This window comes from Oncorhynchus clarkii, chromosome 8, assembly GCF_045791955.1.
Source record: "Oncorhynchus clarkii lewisi isolate Uvic-CL-2024 chromosome 8, UVic_Ocla_1.0, whole genome shotgun sequence".
Lineage (NCBI taxonomy): Eukaryota > Metazoa > Chordata > Actinopteri > Salmoniformes > Salmonidae > Oncorhynchus > Oncorhynchus clarkii.
In genome coordinates, this window is record NC_092154.1 from 891,278 (window position 1) to 915,826 (window position 24,549).

Sequence of the window (24,549 nt, forward strand, 5' to 3'; positions counted from 1 at the left end):
GCTGCAGGCCCTCCTTGGTTGGGGACAGATCTAGGTGCTGCTGTAGGCCCTCCTTGGTTGGGGACAGATCTAGGTGCTGCTGTAGGCCCTCCTTGGTTGGGGACAGATCTAGGTGCTGCTGCAGGCCCTCCTTGGTTGGGGACAGATCTAGGTGCTGCTGTAGGCCCTCCTTGGTTGGGGACAGATCTAGGTGCTGCTGTAGGCCCTCCTTGGTTGGGGACAGATCTAGGTGCTGCTGTAGGCCCTCCTTGGTTGGGGACAGATCTAGGTGCTGCTGCAGGCCCTCCTTGGCTGGTGACAGAAGCACCAGATCATTAGTAGACATTTGACTTCAGATTCTTGTAGGGTGAGGCCAGGTGCTACAGACTGTTCTAGTGTCCTCTCCAATTTGTTTATATATATGTTGAAGAGGGTGAAGCTCAAGCTGCATCCCTGTCTCACCCCACGACCCTGTGGGAAGATTTTTTTGCCTATTTTAACCGTACACTTGTTGTTTGTGGACATGGATTTTATAATGTTGTATGTTTTTCCCCCAACAACACTTTCCATCAATTTGTATAGCAGACCCTCAGGCCAAATTGAGTCAAAGCATGAGAAGACTTTGCCTTTTTGTTTTGGTTTGTTTGGTTGTCAAGTAGGATGTGCCGAGTGAACAAGTGGTATGTTTTATGTTAATTTGGTAAAAAGCCAATTTGACATTTGCTCAGAACATTGTTTTTCATTGAGGAAATGTACAAGTCTGCTGTTAATGATAATACAGAGGATTTTCCCAAGGTTGCTGTTGACGCATATCCCACGGTAGTTATTGAGGTCAAGTTTGTCTCCACTGTTGTGGATTGGGGTGATCAGTCCTTGGTTCCAAATATTGGGGAAGTGGTTTATCCACACATCTCGATTTTGGATAGATAATTCTTTGTGTTGTTTGTTTAGTGTTTTCCCATTTTCCCTGAAGAGGTTAGAGTCTATGGATTCTTCAATTACATTGAGCTGATATCTGACGTGCTGTTCCTTCTTTTTCCGTAGTGTATTTCTGTATTGTTTTAGTGATTCACCATAATGAAGGCATAGTCTCAGGTTTTCTGGGTCTCTTTGTTTTTGGTTGGATAGGTTTCTCGATTTCTTTCTTAGGTTTTTTCATTCTTCATCAAACCATTTGTCATTTGTTGTTCATTTTCTTCGGTTTTCTATTTTAGATTTTTTAGATTTGATGGAGGGAAGCTGAGAGGTCAAATATACTGTTTACACCTTCACTATTACAGTGGAACATTTTACCCAGGAAATTGTCTAAAGGGATAGAATTAGTTGTTGCCTAATAGTTTTTTGGTAGTTTTCCAAACTGCATTCCTTCCATCTATAGCATTTCTTAATGTTACTCAGTTCCTTTGGCTTTGATGCCTCATGATTGAGTATTGCTCTTTTCAGGTAGAGATTTTGCTGTGATCTGATAGGGGTGTCAGTAGGGTGACAGAACGCTCGAGAGACTCTGGGTTGAGGTCAGTGATAAAGTAGTCTACAGTACTACTGCCAAGAAATGAGCTATAGCTGTACCTACCGTAGGAGTCCCCTCAGCCTACCATTGACTATGTTCATACCCAGCGTGCGACAGAGCTGCTGGAGTTGTGACCTGTTTTTGTTGGTTGTGTTGTAGTTGTGTCTAGGGGGGCATATGGGGGAGGGAATGGTGTTTCCTCCAGGTAGGTGTTTGTCCCCCTGTGTGCTGAGGGTGTCAGGTTCTTGTCCGGTTCTGGCATGTAAGGTCACCATAGACTAGTACATGTCCCAGGGCTTGGAAATGATTGATTTCCCCCTCCAGGATGGAGAAGCTGGCTTCATTAAAGTATGGGGGGATATAGGTAGCACACAGGAGGATATTTCTTTCTCTGTTAAAATCATTTCCTTTTGAATTTCTAGTCAAACGTTCCTGTTTGATTAATTTAATGGAGTGGGTTAGGCCTGCTCTATACCAAATTAGCATACCCCCTGAGTCCCTTCCCTGTTTCACACCTGGTAGTTTGGTGGATGAGACTACCAGCTCTCTGTAACCTAGAGGGTAACCAGTGGGTCCATCTCCTTTATACCCTGTTTCACACCTGGTAGTTTGGTGGATGGGACTACCAGCTCTCTGTAACCTAGAGGTCAACCAGGGGGTCCATCTCCTCTATACCAGGTTTCTTGTAGGATGACAATGTCTGTATTTCGGATTTCTTTGATGAAGTCCAGGTTCCTGCTCTTTAGGCCAAAGGCAGATGACCTCAGGCCTGGGATATTCCAGGATGAGATTCTGAAGGCTTTGTGTTCCATAAAGTGTCCAATGTTACTGGTCGTGTAGTTTGGCCCCAGGTCAGTAAGTGTGAGCAGAGCCTGCTGAGCATCTGGTACATGCCATTGGCTTGGGCTAGTGTAAGAGTGGGGGTTGGGTCTGTTTGCCTGCTCACGGCCTGGGCGTATGTGTGACTTTCATGTTGAGGCCCTCCCTGCGGGGGTGGGAAGAAGGGGCATATGTCTAATCTGAGGGGGCCTAAATTGTGTGTTGACATGGTTGACTTGGGGGCCTGTTGAGTGGTGGGGGTGTGTGGCTGGTGGTGCTGTGGTCTGAATGTAGGTGTGGGTCCTCTATGGGTAGGTCCAGTGGGGGGGTCCCGCAAGTCTGGGAGAGTATCTCGCTGGTCTGGGTGGGGTGTCTATTGATCTGTTGCTCCTGTGTAAAGTGTTGGGGCTGAGTTTGAGAGCGATGTCCTTTGGCCCGGACTCTAATGTGGGCACTGCTGCCTTGTAGAGGTGGACCTGGTCATAGAGGCTGTTCAGGTCCAGGGTGGAGTGGTGGGCCTGGTCATAGAGGCTGTTCAGGTCCAGGGTGGAGTGGTGGGCCTGGTCATAGAGGCTGTTCAGGTCCAGGGTGGAGTGGTGGGCCTGGTCATAGAGGCTGTTCAGGTCCAGGGTGGAGTGGTGGGCCTGGTCATAGAGGCTGTTCAGGTCCAGGGTGGAGTGGTGGGCCTGGTCATAGAGGCTGTTCAGGTCCAGGGTGGAGTGGTGGGCCTGGTCATAGAGGCTGTTCAGGTCCAGGGTGGAGTGGTGGGCCTGGTCATAGAGGCTGTTCAGGTCCAGGGTGGAGTGGTAGGCCAGGAAAACATTTTGATTTTAAGGCACAGTCATGGGAAATACTTGCGTTTACCCACTGTATGGTAGCAGGGTGGAAGTCTTTTCGTGGTAGCAGGGTGGGGAAAGTAGAAGAAACTTTTTCAATCACTCCCGTCAGTGCTGTGGCCACCCTTTCCTGCTCTGCTCTCAGGTGGTTTGTGCCTGTGTGTACCGTCATTTCTGGACTATAAGACGCTACTTTTTTCCCACGCGTTGAACCTCGCGGTTTATACAATGACGCGGCTAATTTATGGATTTTTCCCGCGTTCACAAGATTCATGCCGCCAAAAAACTGAGCACCGTCACATAATGTGACGTAAATCGAGCGCGCTCAAACTTCCCATCAAGGTGGCGCTCCGTGTTCAGTGGGAGGCTTGGATGACAAGTGGGGAGAAATCCTTCACTAAAACGGGCCGCATGCGAAGAGCAACTTATGGTCAAGTCTGCCAGTGGGTCCTGACAGCGTGGAGCATTGTCAAAAACTCCACTATCATCAACGGGTTTTGAAAGGCTGGACTGCTGCGTGTTGAGGAGGGCAGCATGAGCTCAGCGGGGAATTTGTCTCCGGATGAAAGTGACGTGAGCAACAATGAAAACGATCCAACATCGGATGAAGCAATTCTGAGGCTATTCAACTCCGACACCGAAGGAGATGACTTCAGTGGTTTCAGTGCACAGGAGGAGGAAGATAGTGACCAATGACTTTCTTGGTCATTGGTCACTCACTATCTTTGTTACAAGCCGTGTTTCGTTAAAGCCTAATTATTTTTGTTACAAGCCGTGTTTCGTTTAAAAGCTGTGTAAAGTTCATTTGTTTCAATGTACCGGTAGGCACCTGCGGCTTATAGAAATGTGCGGCTTATTTATGTACAAAATACATATTTTTTTATAATTCAGTGGGTGCGGCTTATATTCAGGTGCGCTTAACCTGTAGTGACACCCCAGCCCGTGAACGGGACCGTTGTCATCATCTGACACTAATTAGCATAACGCAACGGACATAAATATTCCTATTCATGAAAATCACAAGTGAAATATATTGGAACCCAGCTTAGCCTTTTGTTAATCACCCTGTCATCTCAGATTTTCAAAATATGCTTTACAGCCAACGCTAGACAAGCATTTGTGTAAGTTTATCGATAACCTAGCATAGCATTATGCCTTGCTAGCAGCAGGCAACCTTGTCACGGAAATCAGAAAAGCAATCAAATTAAATTGTTTACCTTTGATGAACTTCGGATGTTTTCACTCATGAGACTCCCAGTTAGATAGCCAAAGTTCATTTTTTCCCAAAATATTATTTTTGTAGGCGAAATAGCTCCGTTTGTTCTTCACGTTTGGCTGAGAAATCGCCCGGAAATTGCGGTCACCACAACGCCGAAAAATATTCTAAATTAGCTCCATAATATCGACAGAAATATGGCAATCCATCCTCAAGGTGTATTTCTAATATCTATTCGATAAAATATCCGTCGGGACAATTCGTTTTTTTCACTAGGACCGATTGGAGTAATGGCTACCTCTGTATTTTACGCGAGAATCTCTCTCGGAGCCACCATGTGACCACTTTCGCAATGTGGCCGCCTACGGCTATTCTTCAACAGAAATGCGTAAAACTACGTCACAATGCTGTAGACACCTTGGGGAATACGTAGAAAGCGTAAGCTCGTTGATGGTACATTCACAGCTGAATAGGGAGTCATTGGAACGCAGCGCTCTCAAAACTTGGGGCACTTCCGGGTTGGATTTTTCTCAGGCTTTCGCCTGCAACATCAGTTCTGTTATACTCACAGACAATATCTTTACAGTTTTGGAAACATTAGAGTGTTTTCTATCCAAAGCTGTCAATTATATGCATATTCTAGCATATTTTCCTGACAAAATATCCCGTTTAAAACAGGAATGTTTTTTTTTTTCAAAAATGAAAATACTGCCCCCTAACACCGAGGTTTTAATAGTCCAGAAATGACGGTATTATTATGTGGCTGGGTGACCCTAGTTGGTCCTCAGACAGAAGGTCTAGGGCGCGCTGGGTGTTTGGACACCAGAGTGTCCGGACACCCAGCGGGGGGGAAATGATAGTATATATTTCCCATTTGAGTCCATAAGGAGAACAATCTGTGTCTTGTGTATGTCCTCAGTGGGTGTGGGGGGTTGTCAGGAGGGCTATCAGGGTGGCTGACGGGGGGGGGTGCTCAGAGGGGGTGAGAGCCGCTGGGCTTGGGGTTCTTCATTTGTCTGTTCTGCGATGTCGAAGCTATGGTCAGGGTCTGAGGTGGGCTGTTCTGCTGGCTTCTCTGCGGGGGTGGCCACCTCTCTAGTGGGTTGTTCTGTCACACGCCATCCCCCTCACCCTCTCCTCCAGCAGCCTGATCCTCTCCTCTAGTGCTCTGTTCTTCTCCTGCTCTTGCATTTTATATTGTTGAAGTTGTCTCACTTCATTCCAGAGTGCAGATATGTCTCTTTCCACCTCCAGCTCTCCGGGTCTAGTTAAGGGGGTGTTGTTGTGCTGGACTGTTGTCTGGGTCTGTGCTGACTGGAGTGTAATCACCTGCTGTTCCAGCTCCACCTGCCTTACCTCCAGCTGGGTGAATGTATCCTTCATTTCAATGAGGGGTAGTACTCTGTGCTGGGAGATTGACTTTCCGCGTGGAGTTGCTCGTTTGTGGGGTTATTTAATGAAGACGTCTGATCCACTCGGGGTGGGGGTATCTATCTCCAGGGTGAGCTTCTCCTGCTGAGCTAATTCTTTGATTAGGTGAAAGTCCAGCGGAAACTGTTTGGGGTTGGCCTGTACCATTACTGTTCCAGACTTATAGAGGTTTATATTAGCTGACACAGAGTCCTCGTTGTCTAGTATCCTGAGTTTCCACCCCTAGTTAACCCCCCCGCTCTTAACAATGGGGTAGTGTGCTAATATAGCACTGTGCCCTGCCAGGGGATGGTTTGTGTGGAAGATGAGGTTGCTGATGTTCCCATTTTTATAATAGTCAGCAAAAAGTGTCTCTTGATTTTCCATAAGGAGCTTCATTTTATGATATTTTCTTGCCTTATCATTCTTTACGTACGCAGGGTACTGTATTTTAATTACCTCTGAACAGGTTCCAGGTTGGATGGTGTTTTCAGGTTTCTATTGTTTCCCAGAGTGTTTCCTTGGTATCTTTGGTAGCTGTAAGTCTTCCAGGTGATTCCGTAATTCCCTCCAAAATCAGGTTGTGGGTTTTGAGTTTTGATATGGAGTGAAGGTTATGTTGTGGTGGGTAGTATCCTGTATATGTCCTGGTGACATAGTGTTGTAGAGGGTAGTATCCTGTATATGTCCTGGTGACATAGTGTTGTAGAGGGTAGTATCCTGTATATGTCCTGGTGACATAGTGTTGTAGAGGGTAGTATCCTGTATATGTCCTGGTGACATAGTGTTGTAGAGGGTAGTATCCTGTATATGTCCTGGTGACATAGTGTTGTAGAGGGTAGTATCCTGTATATGTCCTGGTGACATAGTGTTGTAGAGGGTAGTATCCTGTATATGTCCTGGTGACATAGTGTTGTAGAGGGTAGTATCCTGTATATGTCCTGGTGACATAGTGTTGTGGAGGGTAGTATCCTGTATATGTCCTGGTGACATAGTGTTGTGGAGGGTAGTATCCTGTATATGTCCTGGTGACATAGTGTTGTGGAGGGTAGTATCCTGTATATGTCCTGGTGACATAGTGTTGTAGAGGGTAGTATCCTGTATATGTCCTGGTGACATAGTGTTGTAGAGGGTAGTATCCTGTATATGTCCTGGTGACATGTGACATATGTCCTGGTGACATAGTGAAGGTTATGTTGTAGAGGGTAGTGTCCTGTATATGTCCTGGTGACATAGTGAAGGTTATGTTGTAGAGGGTAGTATCCTGTATATGTCCTGGTGACATAGTGTTGTAGAGGGTAGTATCTTGTATATGTCCTGGTGACATAGTGAAGGTTATGTTGTGGAGGATAGTATCCTGTATATGTCCTGGTGACATAGTGTTGTAGAGGGTAGTATCCTGTATATGTCCTGGTGACATAGTGTTGTAGAGGGTAGTATCCTGTATATGTCCTGGTGACATAGTGAAGGTTATGTTGTAGAGGGTAGTATCCTGTATATGTCCTGGTGACATAGTGTTGTGGAGGGTAGAGTCCTGAATATGTCCTGGTGACATAGTGTTGTGGAGGGTAGAATCCTGAATATGTCCTGGTGACATAGTGAAGGTTATGTTGTGGAGGGTAGTATCCTGTATATGTCCTGGTGACATAGTGTTGTAGAGGGTAGTATCCTGTATATGTCCTGGTGACATAGTGAAGGTTATGTTGTAGAGGGTAGTATCCTGTATATGTCCTGGTGACATAGTGTTGTGGAGGGTAGAATCCTGAATATGTCCTGGTGACATAGTGTTGTGGAGGGTAGAATCCTGAATATGTCCTGGTGACATAGTGTTGTGGAGGGTAGAATCCTGAATATGTCCTGGTGACATAGTGAAGGTTATGTTGTGGAGGGTAGTATCATGTATATGTTCCTGACAAAAAAATCAAAGTTTATCTAACTTAATCTATTTTTTTTAAGAACATGCTGAAAAATGCAGGAGATCATCTGATCATGACATCTCTCTCATCTCTCTCTCATCTGTTTCTCTCTCTCTGCCCTGTCTCTCTCTCTCGTCTCTCTCTGTCTCATCTCTCTTTCTCGCGCTCATCTCCCTCTCTCGCACTTCTTTCTCTGTTCTCTCATCTCTCTTTCTCTCTCCCTCTGACTCTCTCTCTCAGACCATCTCTATAGTGTACATCTTCACAGCGATGGTTGGCGTGGAGACGTGGTATGAACCAATCTGGTGGAACTTCCACTACCGAGACCTCTTCACTTTCATGATCCTCGGTGAGCTCCCGTTGGTCAGATTACTGCTGTCTGAGCTGGGATTGGACAGTTTCGTGCACCGTGCAGTGTGATTGGTTCTGATGTTATGTAAATTGATGTTGTGTTCTGATTGGTTGTTCGTGGTGTCACCACCAGGTTGTTCGTTCACTGTGACCCTTCCCATGAGCCTCTACAACGTCTTCAAGTAAGTTACAGCTCTTAGCTTACTAACTGTTATAGTCATTTTTCCTTCACAGACTCAACATGTAAACTTAGTAAACGTCAATCTCCTTCAGACTCAACATGTCAAGTTGGTTTAGCTGCAGTGCGTTAACCTAGCAACCTAATTTAACTCTCACTTGGATCCCCCATCAGCTTTTCTTAGTTTAGTTCACTAGAATACCCCATTAGATGAAGTTAGTTTAGTTTACTAGTATTTCCCGTTAGCTGTTAGTTTAGTTTAATAGGATCCCCATTAGCTGATGCTAGTTTAGTTTACTAGGATTTCCCGTTAGCTGTTAGTTTAGTTTACTAGAATCCCTCATTAGCTGATGCTAGTTTAGTTTACTAGGATTTCCTGTTAGCTGTTAGTTTAGTTTACTAGGATTTCCCGTTAGCTGTTAGTTTAGTTTACTAGAATCCCCCATTAGCTGATGCTAGTTTAGTTTACTAGGATTTCCCGTTAGCTGTTAGTTTAGTTTACTAGAATCCCCCATTAGCTGATGCTAGTTTAGTTTATTAGGATTTCCTGTTAGCTGTTAGTTTAGTTTACTAGGATTTCCCGTTAGCTGCTAGTTTAGTTTACTAGGATCCCCCGTTAGCTGTTAGTTTAGTTTACTAGGATCCCCCGTTAGCTGTTAGTTTACTAGGATCCCCGTTAGCTGTTAGTTTAGTTTACTAGGATCCCCCATTAGCTGATGCTAGTTTAGTTTACTAGGATCCCCCGTTAGCTGTTAGTTTAGTTTACTAGGATCCCCCGTTAGCTGTTAGTTTAGTTTACTAGGATCCCCCGTTAGCTGTTAGTTTAGTTTACTAGGATCCCCATTAGCTGCTGTTAGTTTAGTTTACTAGGATCCCTCGTTAGCTGTTAGTTTACTAGGATCCCTCGTTAGCTGTTAGTTTACTAGGATCCCTCGTTAGCTGTTAGTTTACTAGGATCCCCCATTAGCTGTTAGGTTACTAGGATCCCTCGTTAGCTGTTAGTTTACTAGGATTACTCTTTAGCTGTTAGTTTACTAGGATCCCCCATTAGCTGTTAGTTTACTAGGATCCCTCGTTAGCTGTTAGTTTACTAGGATCCCCCATTAGCTGTTAGGTTACTAGGATCCCTCGTTAGCTGTTAGTTTACTAGGATCCCCCATTAGCTGTTAGTTTACTAGGATCCCCCGTTAGCTGTTAGTTTAGTTTACTAGGATCCCCATTAGCTGCTGTTAGTTTAGTTTACTAGGATCCCTCGTTAGCTGTTAGTTTACTAGGATCCCTCGTTAGCTGTTAGTTTACTAGGATCCCTCGTTAGCTGTTAGTTTACTAGGATCCCCCATTAGCTGTTAGTTTAGTTTACTAGTAATCCTGTTTGCTGTTGTCAGTGTAGTTTACTAGTAACCCCTGTTAGCTGTGGTTAGTGTAGTTTACTAGGACCCCCATTAGCTGTTAGTTTAGATTAATAGGATCCTAGTAAACTAAACTAACAACTTACTTGATCGTGACAGAGCTTTAGAGGTAACCCTCTCTTTTATCTCCCCCTCTCTCTCTCAGGGCGTCTCGTAATAACACTCTGAAACACAGCAGTATGTACGAGGCCTTCCTCCCCTTCCTCTCTCCTGTCCTCCTCTGCCTCCTCTCCTCTGTCTGGGTGATTTTCTCTCCATCCGGCATCCTCCAGCAGCAGCCCAGAGTCTTCTACCTCATGGTGGGGACAGCCTTCGCTAATGTCACAGTGAGTCACACACATGCACCAGCTCTAACTACACACACCACACACACACTGCACCAGGCCCTCTCCTGTCTACGGGCCCTCTCCTGTCTACGGGCCCTCTCCTGTCTACGAGCCCTCTCCTGTCTACGAGCCCTCTCCTGTCTACGGGCCCTCTCCTGTCTACGGGCCCTCTCCTGTCTACGGGCCCTCTCCTGTCTACGGGCCCTCTCCTGTCTACGGGCCCTCTCCTGTCTACGGGCCCTCTCCTGTCTTTACAGGCCCTCTCCTGTCTTTACAGGCCCTCTCCTGTCTTTACAGGCCCTCTCCTGTCTTTACAGGCCCTCTCCTGTCTACGGGCCCTCTCCTGTCTTTACAGGCCCTCCTGTATTTACAGGCCCCTGGGACCTTGAGTTAGAATAGTAGAATACACAAGGTTCCATTTTGGAATGTGCTTGTGCATCAGCAGTTTCTCTTATGTCAGTCACTGACAGCTACATTTAAAATAAATTATTAAGTTAAGTCTAGCTGCCAGCTATCTTTAATTTGTAGTAATCATGGTTGAATTACTGACCGGGTGGCCCCCAATGATTTTATTTGTCACTCTGTCAGATGTCTTATTAAAAACTGCAGCTTTTCTCACCACCCTATGCAAAATGTGGCTCTGACTGCACGTGTGGCTACGCAGCCACAGCAGCCCCTCATGATGAGCTTAGATTTTTGTGGCCCCCATTAAAGTTCCCTGCTCTCCACAAATAAAGATATGAACTACATAACTGCTAAGTCTGTGTGTGTCTGTGTGTGTCTGCAGTGTAAGCTGATCGTGTGCCAGATGAGTAACACCCGTTGCCAACCGCTGAGCTGGCTGTTGGTTCCCATGGCGACGGTGGTGTTGTTGGCGGTTACAGGGCTGGTTGCTAACGAGACGCTGTTGATCTACGTGTGGACGGCCATCGTCATACTCACACACATACACTACGGAGTGTCAGTGGTGAGTACACACACACACACTACAGTGGCAGTGGTGAGCAGGGTGGGAAATAAAACAATGTGTCGACCAGCTGTGGGGGCTCTAATATTACCAGCCACATTTTCCCAAAACAATTCTAATAATGAAGATAAATCACAGAAGACACTGTACCCCACTTTCACCACTGTAGCTAGCTAACTATCTCTTCCAGAGCTAAAACAAACACCAACTAAAGGATGTGTGTTTTCTGCTCCCTGTTGCTCTGTTTGTCTACTGTGTCCTGAAGGTCACCAGACATTTTCTGTATTCAGGGTTCACTCAAACATCGTTTTTAGGCTTTATTTTGATATTGCCAGTTACAGCTGATTTTGGGATTGTATGTCGATTTGCTCTCCATAAATATGTAATCTGATAAATTTGTTTCAGTCTCTGAATTGTTTAATGTAAACTTTTTGCTGCCAGCTCCTGATATCAGGGCATAAGAACAACAATCTGTCCCCTGAATTAGCAGAGTTTGCTTGTGCACCCAGCAGGCACACATTTGCACTAGGCCTGAGCTTGTATTTCTCCAGGTAAACTAGCTGGCTAGCTGAACTATGCTAGTTTTCATCCTTCTTGGCAAACTTCATTGTTACGGCGCTGTCGCTCTCGTTACGGCTCTGTCGTTACGGCTCTGTCGCTCTGTCGTTTCGGCTCTGTCGTTACGGCTCTGTCGCTCTGTCGTTACGGCTCTGTCGCTCTGTCGTTACGGCTCTGTCGCTCTGTCGTTACGGCTCTGTCGTTACGGCTCTGTCGTTACGGCTCTGTCGCTCTGTCGTTACGGCTCTGTCGCTCTGTCATTACGGCTCTGTCGTTACGGCTCTGTCGCTCTGTCGTTACGGCTCTGTCGCTCTGTCGTTACACTCTGTCGTTACACTCTGTCGTTACGGCTCTGTCGTTACGGCTCTGTCGCTCTGTCGTTACGGCTCTGTCGTTACGGCTCTGTCGCTCTGTCGTTACGGCTCTGTTGCTCTGTCGTTACACTCTGTCGTTATGGCTCTGTCGCTCTGTCGTTACGGCTCTGTCGTTACGGCTCTGTCGCTCTGTCGTTACGGCTCTGTCGCTCTGTCGTTACGGCTCTGTTGCTCTATCGTTACACTCTGTCGTTACGGCTCTGTCGTTACGGCTCTGTCGCTCTATCGTTACGGCTCTGTCGTTACGGCTCTGTCGCTCTGTCGTTACGGCTCTGTCGTTACGGCGCTGTCGCTCTGTCGTTACGGCGCTGTCGTTACGGCCCTTCGCTCTATCGTTACGGCTCTGTCGTTACGGCGCTGTCGTTACGGCGCTGTCGTTACGCGGCTGTCACTCTGTCGTTACGGCGCTGTCACTCTGTCGTTACGGCTCTGTCGTTACGGCGCTGTCGCTCTGTCGTTACGGCTCTGTCGTTACGGCGCTGTTGCTCTGTCGTTACGGCGCTGTCGCTCTGTCGTTACGGCTCTGTCGTTACGGCTCTGTCGCTCTGTCGTTACGGCTCTGTCGCTCTGTCGTTACGGCTCTGTTGCTCTATCGTTACACTCTGTCGTTACGGCTCTGTCGTTACGGCTCTGTCGCTCTATCGTTACGGCTCTGTCGTTACGGCTCTGTCGCTCTGTCGTTACGGCTCTGTCGTTACGGCGCTGTCGCTCTGTCGTTACGGCGCTGTCGTTACGGCCCTTCGCTCTATCGTTACGGCGCTGTCGTTACGGCGCTGTCGTTACGCGGCTGTCACTCTGTCGTTACGGCGCTGTCACTCTGTCGTTACGGCTCTGTCGTTACGGCGCTGTCGCTCTGTCGTTACGGCTCTGTCGTTACGGCGCTGTTGCTCTGTCGTTACGGCGCTGTCGCTCTGTCGTTACGGCGCTCTCGCTCTGGTAATATCCAGGCTGTAATGAAAACTGTAGCAAAATCCGGGGTGTGAACTACGTTTCTATTCAAGCATTGATTTGCATAGCAATGGACCAATCATATTTTAGAAAAGTTTAAAAAACTGACCCCTCTGACGCTGTACGATACATTTAGACGTATCGCTACGTAACACGTTGTGTCATACAGCCTCTCTCCACCAGGTGTAGCGCTTCTCTCGCAGATTTAAAACAAGACAGGGACAGGGGACAGGGTAAGGGGAGGTACCTAGTCAGTTGTACAACATAATGCATTCATTTGTATCGTCATCACTGCCAGCCATCATGACTCTCAAAAGCCGCGACAGCCGCTGTTTACTTCTGAACCGATTTCAAATTTGACACAAATCAAATAGGCATGTAGCCTAGTGGTTAGAGCGTTGGACTAGTAACTGGAAGGTTGCAAATTCAAACCCGCGAGCTGACAAGGTACAAATCTGTTGTTCTGCCCCTGAACAGGCAGTTAACCCACTGTTCCTAGGCCGCCATCGAAAATAATAATTTGTTCTTAACTGACTTGCCTAGTTAAATAAAGGTAAAATAAATGTAATGACACATTATATAAACTCTTTAAGGTGTTTTATTAAACTTATTAAAGGTGATAAATTGGACAAGTCGGGTGAAAAAAGCTGTTTCCCAACACAACACATCTCCCCCTTTCACTATTACTCAGTAGCCTTCCGCCTCTGCCTTTTTTAAAAATACCGGATGAAGCTCAATTGCCTTCTAACGCTAGCTAGCAGGGATTTTGACACATTACTGAAAGCTTACTAGCTGCATCCTAGCTAGCAAGGTTGCTTGATTAGCTTGCTAGTAGCTGATGTCATGGCAAGCAAGGTGAGGATTTAGCTAGCTAGTCTATTTGTTATGCTAGTGAATGATGATGCTAACCAGTTAGCTAGCTAGTAATCTAAAAATGTGGCTAGCTGGTACTGGCAGTATGGGGTAACGGTAGTTACATCGTGGTGAGATCTAATTAAATTCTTCAACATCTTGCTAGCATGGCCATCTAGCTAGATATTAGCAAGGACTCACCAAGTCTCTACCTACCTAGTTAGCAACATAGCACAGCTAGCTTCAGAGTTACATGGTTACCTAGGAAACGAAGGACATCTGAATTTTCATTTTGCCCACAGTGGCAGACTTGATCACATCAGCTCACAGTGACCAATCGATAAATGGCAGTGGCCAAATGCTCGGCTTGAGATTTAGCCATTGTAAGTTAAATGATTTTCTCTCTCCATCCTCTCCTCCACCTCCTCCCTCTCTCCTCTTTCTCCAGGTGAACCAGCTCAGCGATCACTTCAACATCTTTGCCTTCTCTCTGATGAAGCCCAGCACTGACTGACAGGACCAGGGGCGAATCGGCTTGCAGGGAGCAGAGGTTTAGACCCTCCCACCTCCCTCTGCAGCCAACCGACACTTCACTCTCATTACCATGGAAACACACCACTCCCACCACGAGGATTCTACCACCCATCTGATCTCTGACCCTCCGCCCTGGCACACACACACACCCCCCAACCCCCTTCCCGCGCAGTGTCAGTTTGGGGGCGGCCCTCAGAACTTTGGGGGCGGCATCCCAAGGCTCTTGGTTCCTTGGCTGCTGATAGGTTGAGCTGATGAGCCAATGAGATGTTGTTTCCTACGGAAATATTCTTCAGCCGGGAGGACAGGAGCCCAGACCACACACACTGCTTAAACCCAAACACATCGCTTACAGACATACTTAGACACATTTACACAAACGCCACAGTTGTTACTTTACTGTTAAACGGTTTAAACACACACACACTCTTATGAATGTTCAGTATGTTATTGCCTTGGGGAAATGTCATTTCAGTTAGTTAGTTTGACAGACAGGTCTGACCCACCCCTGACCTCTAGTTTGACAGACAGGTCTGACCCACCCCTGACCTCTAGTTTGACAGACAGGTCTGACCCACCCCTGACCTCTAGTTTGACAGACAGGTCTGACCCACCCCTGACCTCTAGTTTGACCCACCCCTGACCTCTAGTATGACAGACGGGTCTGACCCACCCCTGACCTCTAGTTTGACAGACAGGTCTGACCTCTAGTTTGACAGACAGGTCTGACCCACCTCTAACCCCTGACCTCTAGTTTGACAGACAGCTCTGCTCCACCCCTGACCTCTAACCCCTGACCTCATCTGAATCGTGCGGTCGGTCCGTCAGTTGGTGTGTCATGGTTCTATCAAGGGTATGAAGGCGGAGTCTCAGCTGTGTCTTCTGATTGGAGTGTTGAGGGGAAGTGAAACTGTCTGTCTTTATATGGCAACATGATTATTAAAATGGGGTTTTGTTTTTTTATTTAGAGAAAGAACTGAACAAAGATAATATTATTATGATCTAAAAATACTCCGCTAATTCAGCTGAGGTGTTTGTGAAACATGCTCTCACACACGTGCGCACTACACACATGCTTGGTGATGACAGTTGGTAGTCTGAGTTAACTGTGAGGCCAGTTCTGACCAATCAGGGCCCTTTGGGGGGCGAGACAGAGGGTGGAAACACCCAATCATGGACCTCGCTCAGCGCTGACCCCAGGATGACCCCTGAGCTGTGAACTGTGGTGACCTCTGACCTCCAGAATCCTCCCACACCTGAGGTGTCGTCGTGGCAACAGGCCGATTCGTGCTCGAGTTCTTTTTTTTGTTGAATTATTTTTCATTTGATTTCCTCTCTGTTAATCTCTCATAGCTGGGGTGTGTGTGTGTGTGTGTGTGTGTGTGTGTGTGTTGGTAGCAGCAGCGCTTGAATGAAGAGTGTGTCTGAAAACCGCCAGCGGAGCGACTCACTCTGAGGGAACAGGCTGCCATGACCACAACCCCATGAGATATACCTGTCACTGTCTGTACTGTCACACCTGTATTACTGTAACACCTGGTATACACCTGTAACACTGTCTGTCTGTTCCTTCTGTTGGACCAACGTCTGTCTGTTTGCCCCGTTATATTGACCGGATACTCTAGTGGCTGCAATGAAAAGAAATGTCTTTCAAAAAAGGCAGTCGGGAGGAGAGGGCAGACATGGGTGTAAAAAACAGGCACAACGGTTACCACAGCCACAAAGTCAAAATTTGGTATATTGTTTTTCGATTTTTAGTTTAAAGTTAAGGTTAGGCCTAAGGTTAGGTTTAAAATCACATTTTAAGAACAGACTATTTTTAAATAGGTGGTTTTATCAAGTAAAATGTTACTGCTCATTGCGTACACATTTTGCAGATGTTATTGCGGGTGCAGCGAAATGCTTATGTTACTAGCTCCAACAGCTCAGTAATACAGAACAATACAAAACAATACACACAAATCCAAAATATTAAAAGGAATTAATAAAAATATAAATATATGAAGGAGCAATATCCGGAATATATACAATATATACAGTATATACAATATATATACAGTATATACAATATATACAGTATATACAATATATATACAGTATATACAATATATACAGTATATACAGTATATACAATATATACAATATATACAATATATACAGTATATACAGTATATACAATATATACAATATATACAATATATACAGTACCAGTCAGGTTTGGACACTTTTTCTTTATTTCTACATTGTAGAATAATAGTGAAGACTTGAACCTATGAAATAACTCATGCAGTCATGTAGTGACCACAAAACTGTTAAACAAAAATAGATTTTAGATTCTTCAAAGTAGCCACCCTTTGCCTGGACAGCTTTGCACACTCTTGGCATTCTCTCAACCAGCTTTACCTGGAATGCTTTTCCAACAGTCTTGGTGGAGTTCCCACATATACTGAGCACTTGTTGACTGCATTTCCTTCACCCTTCATTTCAGTTGGGTTGAGGTGGGGTGATTGTGGAGGCCAGGTCATCTGATGCAGCACTCCATCGCTCTCCTTGGTCAAATAGTCCTTACACAGCCTGGAGGTGTGTTGGGTCATTGTCCTGTTGAAAAATAAATGATAGTCCCACTAAGTCTAAACCAGATGGGATGGCGTGTCGCTGTAGTAGCCATGCTGGTTAATTAAGTGTACCTTGAATTCTAAATAAATCACCAACGGTGTCACCATCACACCTCCTCCTCCATGCTTCACGGTGGGACTCACACACCATCACACCTCCTCCTCCATGCTTCACGGTGGGACTCACACACCATCACACCACCACCTCCATGCTTCACGGTGGGACTCACACACCATCACACCTCCTCCTCCATGCTTCATGGTGGGACTCACACACCATAACACCACCACCTCCATGCTTCACGGTGGGACTCACACACCATCACACCACCACCTCCATGCTTCACGGTGGGACTCACACACCATCACACCACCACCTCCATGCTTCATGGTGGGACTCACACACGCGGAGATCATCCGTTCACCTACTCTGCGTCTCACAAAGACACGGCGGTTGGAACCAGAAATCTCAAATTTGGACTCATCGGACCAAAGGACAGATTTCCACTGGTGTAATATCCATTGCTTGTGTTTCTTGGTGTCCTTTAGTAGTGGTTTATTTGTAGTAGTGGTTTATTTGCAGCAATTCGATCATGAAGACCTGATTCACACAGTCTCCTCTGAACAGTTGATGTTGAGATGTGTCTGTTACTTGAACTCTGTGAAGCATTTCTTTGGACTGCAATCTGAGGTATCCACCCAAAAGAACTTATTCTCTGCAGCAGAGGTAATTCTGGGTCTTCTTGCAGCATAGGTAACTCTGGGTCTTCCTGCAGCAGGGGGAACTCTGGGTCTTCCTGCAGCAGGGGGAACTCTGGGTCTTCCTGCAGCAGGGGGAACTCTGGGTCTTCCTGCAGCAGGGGGAACTCCGGGTCTTCCTTTCCTGTGGCGGTCCTCATGAGAGACAGTTTCATCATAGCGCTAGATTGTTTTTGCAACTGCACTTGAAGAAACTTTCAAAGTTCTTGACATTTTCTGTATTGACTCACCTTCATGTCTTAAAGTAATGATGGACTGTCGTTTCTCTTTGCTTATTTGAGGTGTTCTTGCCATAATATGGACTTAGCCCTAATTGGTAAAAGACCATCTTCTGTATACCACCCATACCTTGTCACAACACAACTGATCGGCTCAAATGCATTACGAAGGAAAGAAATTCCACAAGTTAACTTTTTAACAAGGCACACCTGTCATTTGAAATGCATTCCAGGTGACTACATCATGAAGCTGGTTGAGAGATGCCAAAAGTGTCCAAAGCGGTCATCAAGGCAAAGGGTGGCTGTTTGAAGAATCTCGAATATAAAATATATTTTTATTTATTCAACTTTTTTTGTTTGTTAACAACATGATTCCATATGTGTTATTTCATATTTTTGATGTCTTCACTATTATTCTACAATGTAGAACATTTTAAAAATATAGAAAAACCCTGGAATGAGTAGGTGTGTCCAAACTTGTGACTGGTACTGTATATGTATGTATATGATGGTGTGAATAGATGTTATGGACAGTATATGTGAGTAGAGAAGGTGTGTACAGCAGTAGTTAAAAACGATGAGCTATGACTAGAATGCAGTGTGTGTGTATGAAATTTCTTATTTACAATGACGGCCTACCGGGGAACAGTGGGTTAACTGCCTTGTTCAGGGGAACAGTGGGTTAACTGCCTTGTTCAGGGGAACAGTGGGTTAACTGCCTTGTTCAGGGGAACAGTGGGTTAACTGCCTTGTTCAGGGGCAGAACGACAGATTTTTACTTACTGATTTTTACTTACTGTCAGTTCGGGGATTCCATTTAGCAACCATTCAGTTACTGGCCCAATGCTCTAATCACTAGGCTACCTGTGGCTCTGGTGTTTGGTAAGGTGGAGTTGATATGATCCTTAACTAGCCTCTCAAAGCATTTTATGATGACAGAAGTGAGTGCTATGGGGCAATAGTCATTTAGTTTCCTTCCCTTTCTTTGGTACCGGAACAATGGTGGACACCTTGAAGCAAGTGGGGACAGCAGACTGGGATAGGTAGAGATTGAACATGTCCGTAAACACTCCAGCCAGCTAGTCTGAACATGCTTTGAGGATACGGCCATCTGGGCCAGCAGCCTTAAGAGGGTTAAATGTCATGTCTGACACGGAGAAAGAGAGCTCATACTCCTCGGTGGCCCACATCAACGGCACTGTGTTTTCCTTGAAGATGGAGCAGGTGTTTAGCTTGTCCGGGAGTAAGGTGTCAGTGACCGACATGGCTGGAGACCCTATCACATATGTTTTCAGTTTTGTGCGAATGCTGCCGTCTCCACGGTTATTTGTTTTGGATAAGTTCTAATCGTAACAGTGGTAACCTCTATGCACATCCTGGTGAACCCAGTCAGTTTATATGTCATTGAACCCAGTCACCAAGTGTTTACGTCAACGTTGTTAGATTGGTCAGACCAATGTCGAACAATCGCAGTCAGGTACAGGTACTTCCTGTTTAAGTTTCTACCTATAGGAAGGGAGGAGTAGAAGGGAGGCGTGATCTGATTTGCCAAAGGCAGGGCGTGGGAGGGACTTGTAACCGTCCTGGGAGGGGGAGAAGCAATGGTCGAGAATTCTTGATTAGCGAGTAGCGCAGGTGATGTTTTGATAAAACTTCAGTGGCATTTTCCTCAGGTTCGCTTTATTGAAGCTACAATAAAGGCGGCCTCGGGATATGCAATTTCCAGTTTGTACAAAGTCCAGTGTTTATTTTATTTATTTTTATTTCACCTTTATTTAACCAGGTAGGACAGTTGAGAACAAGTTCTCATTTACAACTGCGACCTGGCCAAGATAAAGCAAAGCAGCGCAACACAAACAACAACAGATGAAATAAACACAGTCAATAACACAATAGAGTAAGTCTATATACAGTGTGTGCAAATGAGGTAGGATAAATGAGGTAAGGAAAAAAATAGCCCATAGTGGCGAAATAATTACAATTTAGCAATTAAACACCGGAGTGATAGATGAGCAGAAGATGAATGTGCAAGTAGAGATACTGGGGTGCAAAGGAGCAAATAAATAACACTGGGATAAGGTAGTTGGGTGGGCAATTTACAGATGGGCTATGTACAGGTGCAATGATCTGTAAGCTGCTCTGACAGCTGATGTCTATAGTTAGTGAGGGAGATATGAGGCAGCAGAGAACTGGAAGGAGAGGCGGCCAGAGGCGGAATTGGCTTTTGGAGTGACCAGTGAGATATACCTGCTGGAGCGTGTGCTACGGGTGGGTGCTGCTATGGTGACCAGTGAGCTGAGATAAGGGGGGAATTTACCTAGCAAAGACTTACAGATGACCTGGAGCCAGTGGGTTTGGTGACGAATGTGAAGCGAAGGCCAGCCAACGAGAGCATACAGGTCGCGGTGGTGGGTAGTATGTGGGGCTTTGGTGACAAAACAGATGGCACTGTGATCGACTACATCCAGTTTGTTGGAGGCTATTTTATAGATGACATCACCAAAGTCAAGGATCGGTTGGATTGTCAGTTTTACCAGGGTATGTTTTGCAGCATGAGTGAAGGATGCTTTCTTACGAAATAGGAAGCCGATTCTAGATTTAATTTTGGATTGGAGATGCTTAATGTGAGTCTGGAAGGAGAGTTTACAGTCCAACCAGACACCTAGTTATTTGTAGTTGTCCACATATTCTAAGTCAGAACCGTCCAGAGTAGTGATGCTAGACGGGCGGGCTTTTCGTTTTACTTGCATTTAAAAGCAGTTGGAGGCCACGGAAGGAGTGTTGTATGCAAGCTCGTCTGGAGGTTAGTTAACAGTGTCCAAAGAAGGACCAAAAGTATACAGAATGGTGTCGTTCCAGTGTAATTCCTTGAGCCGTCACGGTCTCAGCTTGAGAGGGAATATGATGTCACTGATGCCTCTCTGGAAGGAGAGCCCTGATCTTGTCTTAAGTTATTGTCCAGGGACTGAACATTAGGAAGTAATATTTCAGGGAAGTCTTATTTGTGATGGAAATGCGGGTGAGTGATCTAATAACTAAATGTTATTTTTTGGCAGTAGGTAATAATGCAAGAAACCTGAGAAAATAATGTAAGATATAACACACAAAAACAAATATACTGTAAAGTTGGCTAGGAGCTAGAAGCAGGGTGACCATGTCTGTTGGCGCCATCTTATTTATGACTTTGTGGTTGTGGTAACTAGTGAAGACCAGGCACAACTCTGATATAAAGTTTTTTTCTCAAAGTTGCTGGAATGCCATGTGCCCTTCTTATATCAGTACACTCGTAACGACCTAATCATTTCAAAACTTGTTCGATGAAATAAGCCATTAAATATGTTAATGAAATTCGCCACTCATTGACCTCCATACAAAAACTCCTTTCTTGGTGAGCGACTAATACATTAAAAACGCCCCCTGCTGGAGAAGTCAGACTTTAGGCCCTGTTATCTCTCTTGCTTCAAGTCTTCCTCCTCTTGTGTCCTAAATGCACCCTATTCCTTATAATATAGTGCACGACCAGGGCGCTTGGCTCAAATCAAAAGGAGTGCACTATACAGGGAATAGTGTGCCATTTGGGATCATTCCTTAGCGTGATAGATCTAACGCCTGGATATGCATTTTAAGTATCAGCTCACATACACTATATATACAAAAGTATGTGGACACCCCTTTAAATTAGTGGATTCGGCTATTTCAGCCACACCCGTTGCTGACACATCGAGCACACCGCCATGCAATCTCCATAGACAAACACTGGCAGTAGAATGGCCTTCCTGAAGAGCTCAGTGACTTTCAACATGGCACCATCATAGGATACCACCTTTCCAACAAGTCGGTTTGTCAAATTTGTGCCCTGCTAGAGCTGCCTCTGTCAACTGTAAATGCTGTTAATGTGAAGTGAAAACGTCTAGGAGCAACAACGGCTCAGCTGTGAAGTGGTAGGCCACATCAGCTCACCGAACGGGACCGCCGAGTGCTGAAGCACATAGAGCGTAAAAATTCTGTCCTCGATTGCAACACTCACTACAGAGTTCCAAACTGCCTCTGGAAGCAACATCAGCACAATAACTGTTCGGCTGGAGCTTCATGAAATTGGTTTCCATGGCAGAGCAGCCGCACACAAGCCTAAGATCACCATGTGCAATGTCAAGCGTCGGCTGGAGTGGTGTAAAGGTCACGGACATTGGACTCTGGAGCAGTGGAATCTCGTTCTTTGGAGTGATAAATCACGCTTCACCATCAGGCAGTCCAATCAACAAAGCTGGGTTTGGCAGGTGCCAGAAGAACGCTACCTGCCCGAATGCATAGTGCCAACTGTAAAGTTTGGTGGAGAAGGAATAATGGTCTGGGGCTGTTTTTCATGGTCTGGGCTAGGCCCCTTAGTTCAATTGAAGGGAAATCTTAACGCTACAGCATACAATGACATTCTAGACGATTCTGTGCTTGAATTGGAATGCTGACTGCGAGCCAGACCTAATCGCCCAACATCAGTGCCCAACCTCACTAATTCTCTTGTAGCTGAATGGAAGAAAGTCCCTGCAGCAATGTTAAAATATCTAGTGGAAAGCCTCCCCAGAAGAGTGGAGGCTGTTATAGCAGCAAATACCCATGATTCTGGAATGAGATGTTCGACGAGCAGATGTATGTAGGTCATGTAGTGTAGGTTATAGCAATTTGTCAGTCCATGACACAGTCCATGACACAGTCCATGACACAGTCCATGACACAGTCCATCACACAGTCCATCACACAGTCCTTGACGTGACACAAACACTGATTGTTGCCTCGCCTTAGCTATGGAACGCGCCTCGAGTTTCATCAGGCTTCTTGCCACGTTTAAAAGAACTGAGGACTTGAAATTAGGGAAACATTTTTGAACGGTCATTTAACTCGTATTTCCAAGTCGGAAACTTTCAGGAGCTCGGACATTCTGACCTAAAGATTACGGACGCCCTGATTTTACCTTTTATTCCTGAGTTCCCAGTTGTCTGGAAAGCACCATTATACCCATATCTAGTGATGACTTCACTGGTGACGTCATTACCGGTATCTAGTGTTGACGTCATTACCGGTATCCAGTGGCGACGTCATTACCGGTATCTAGTCGTGACGTCATTACCGGTATCTAGTCATGACGTCATTACCGGTATCTAGTGGTGACTTCACTTCCCAGTGTTTGTTTATCAATGGGCGGATTTGATTATGCTAAGCCACGTGGCACCAGTCTATGGTCTTCTTTCACCGCGAATGAAGCACCCTTCTCAAATCCAACAGTAATCTACGAGTCCAACAATAATCTACAAATCCAACAGTAATCTACGAATCCAACAGTAATCTACAAATCCAACAGTAATCTACGAATCCAACAGTAATCTACGAATCCAACAGTAATCTACGAATCCAACAGTAATCTACGCAGCTCTGTGATTTTGTCAACAAGGCAGCATGGTGTATCATACATCTCTTTTCCATAAAGTATTTTTTGTTCATTGGGAAGACCGAAAGCGTTTTATTTTCAATCAAAAGCAATCCCTTTTGCCTGTGAAACCACAGAATCCTAGTAATTACAACACGTGCTTAATTACATCACTTTTGTTTTGAGCAGATGTCGCCTGTGGTTTTAAACGATAAGGGTCTAGTCCATCGGAAGGTCTCGGAGACCAGGTAGGGTTTAGTCCATCTGAAGGCTCCCTATGTAGTGCACTACTTTAGCTCTATGGGGCACCCTATGTGTCTGGAAGTTGGGTATAGAAAGGGATTTGAGGTCCATTGGACCCTCTCTACTAATGATCCTGGTCATCAAGTCTCCTCCATCACTGCTAACGACTCTGGATGAAACCGGTAATCTGTGACTCTGTCTGTCCAGAGCTCTCTATTGTCATTTACAGCTGTGACTCTGTCTGTCCAGAGCTCTCTATTGTCATTTACAGCTGTGACTCTGTCTGTCCAGAGCTCTCTATTGTCATTTACAGCTGTGACTCTGTCTGTCCAGAGCTCTCTATTGTCATTTACAGCTGTGACTCTGTCTGTCCAGAGCTCTCTATTGTCATTTACAGCTGTGACTCTGTCTGTCCAGAGCTCTCTATTGTCATTTACAGCTGTGAGTCTGTCTGTCCAGAGCTCTCTATTGTCATTTACAGCTGTGACTCTGTCTGTCCAGAGCTCTTTATTGTCATTTACAGCTGTGACTCTGTCTGTCCAGAGCTCTCTATTGTCATTTACAGCTGTGAGTCTGTCTGTCCAGAGCTCTCTATTGTCATTTACAGCTGTGACTCTGTCTGTCCAGAGCTCTCTATTGTCATTTACAGCTGTGACTCTGTCTGTCCAGAGCTCTCTATTGTCATTTACAGCTGTGACTCTGTCTGTCCAGAGCTCTCTATTGTCATTTACAGCTGTGACTCTGTCTGTCCAGAGCTCTCTATTGTCATTTACAGCTGTGACTCTGTCTGTCCAGAGCTCTCTATTGTCATTTACAGCTGTGACTCTGTCTGTCCAGAGCTCTCTATTGTCATTTACAGCTGTGACTCTGTCTGTCCAGAGCTCTCTATTGTCATTTACAGCTGTGACTCTGTCTGTCCAGAGCTCTCTATTGTCATTTACAGCTGTGACTCTGTCTGTCCAGAGCTCTCTATTGTCATTTACAGCTGTGACTCTGTCTGTCCAGAGCTCTCTATTGTCATTTACAGCTGTGACTCTGTCTGTCCAGAGCTCTCTATTGTCATTTACAGCTGTGACTCTGTCTGTCCAGAGCTCTTTATTGTCATTTACAGC

The 24,549-nt window shown here is 45.6% G+C and overlaps 1 protein-coding gene across 2 annotated transcripts in view; it reads left to right on the forward strand.

The window, feature by feature from the left end:
• The window catches only part of LOC139414866 (selenoprotein I), a 57,134-nt gene extending 40,982 nt beyond the window's left edge, over positions 1-16,152 (forward strand). Inside the window, exons 6-11 of one of the 2 annotated variants that reach the window (XR_011634914.1) lie at positions 7,927-8,035; positions 8,171-8,219; positions 9,770-9,950; positions 10,738-10,917; positions 14,098-14,678; positions 14,751-16,152. Coding sequence is in view for 1 of the 2 variants with exons in the window: in XM_071162453.1 (XP_071018554.1) it covers positions 7,927-8,035; positions 8,171-8,219; positions 9,770-9,950; positions 10,738-10,917; positions 14,098-14,205 (627 nt within the window). In the remaining variant the exon portion in view is untranslated. Of the gene's footprint in view, positions 1-7,926; positions 8,036-8,170; positions 8,220-9,769; positions 9,951-10,737; positions 10,918-14,097 lie in introns of both variants that reach the window. The other variant, XM_071162453.1, reaches the window with a different exon arrangement.
• Positions 16,153-24,549: the final 8,397 nt, after the last annotated feature.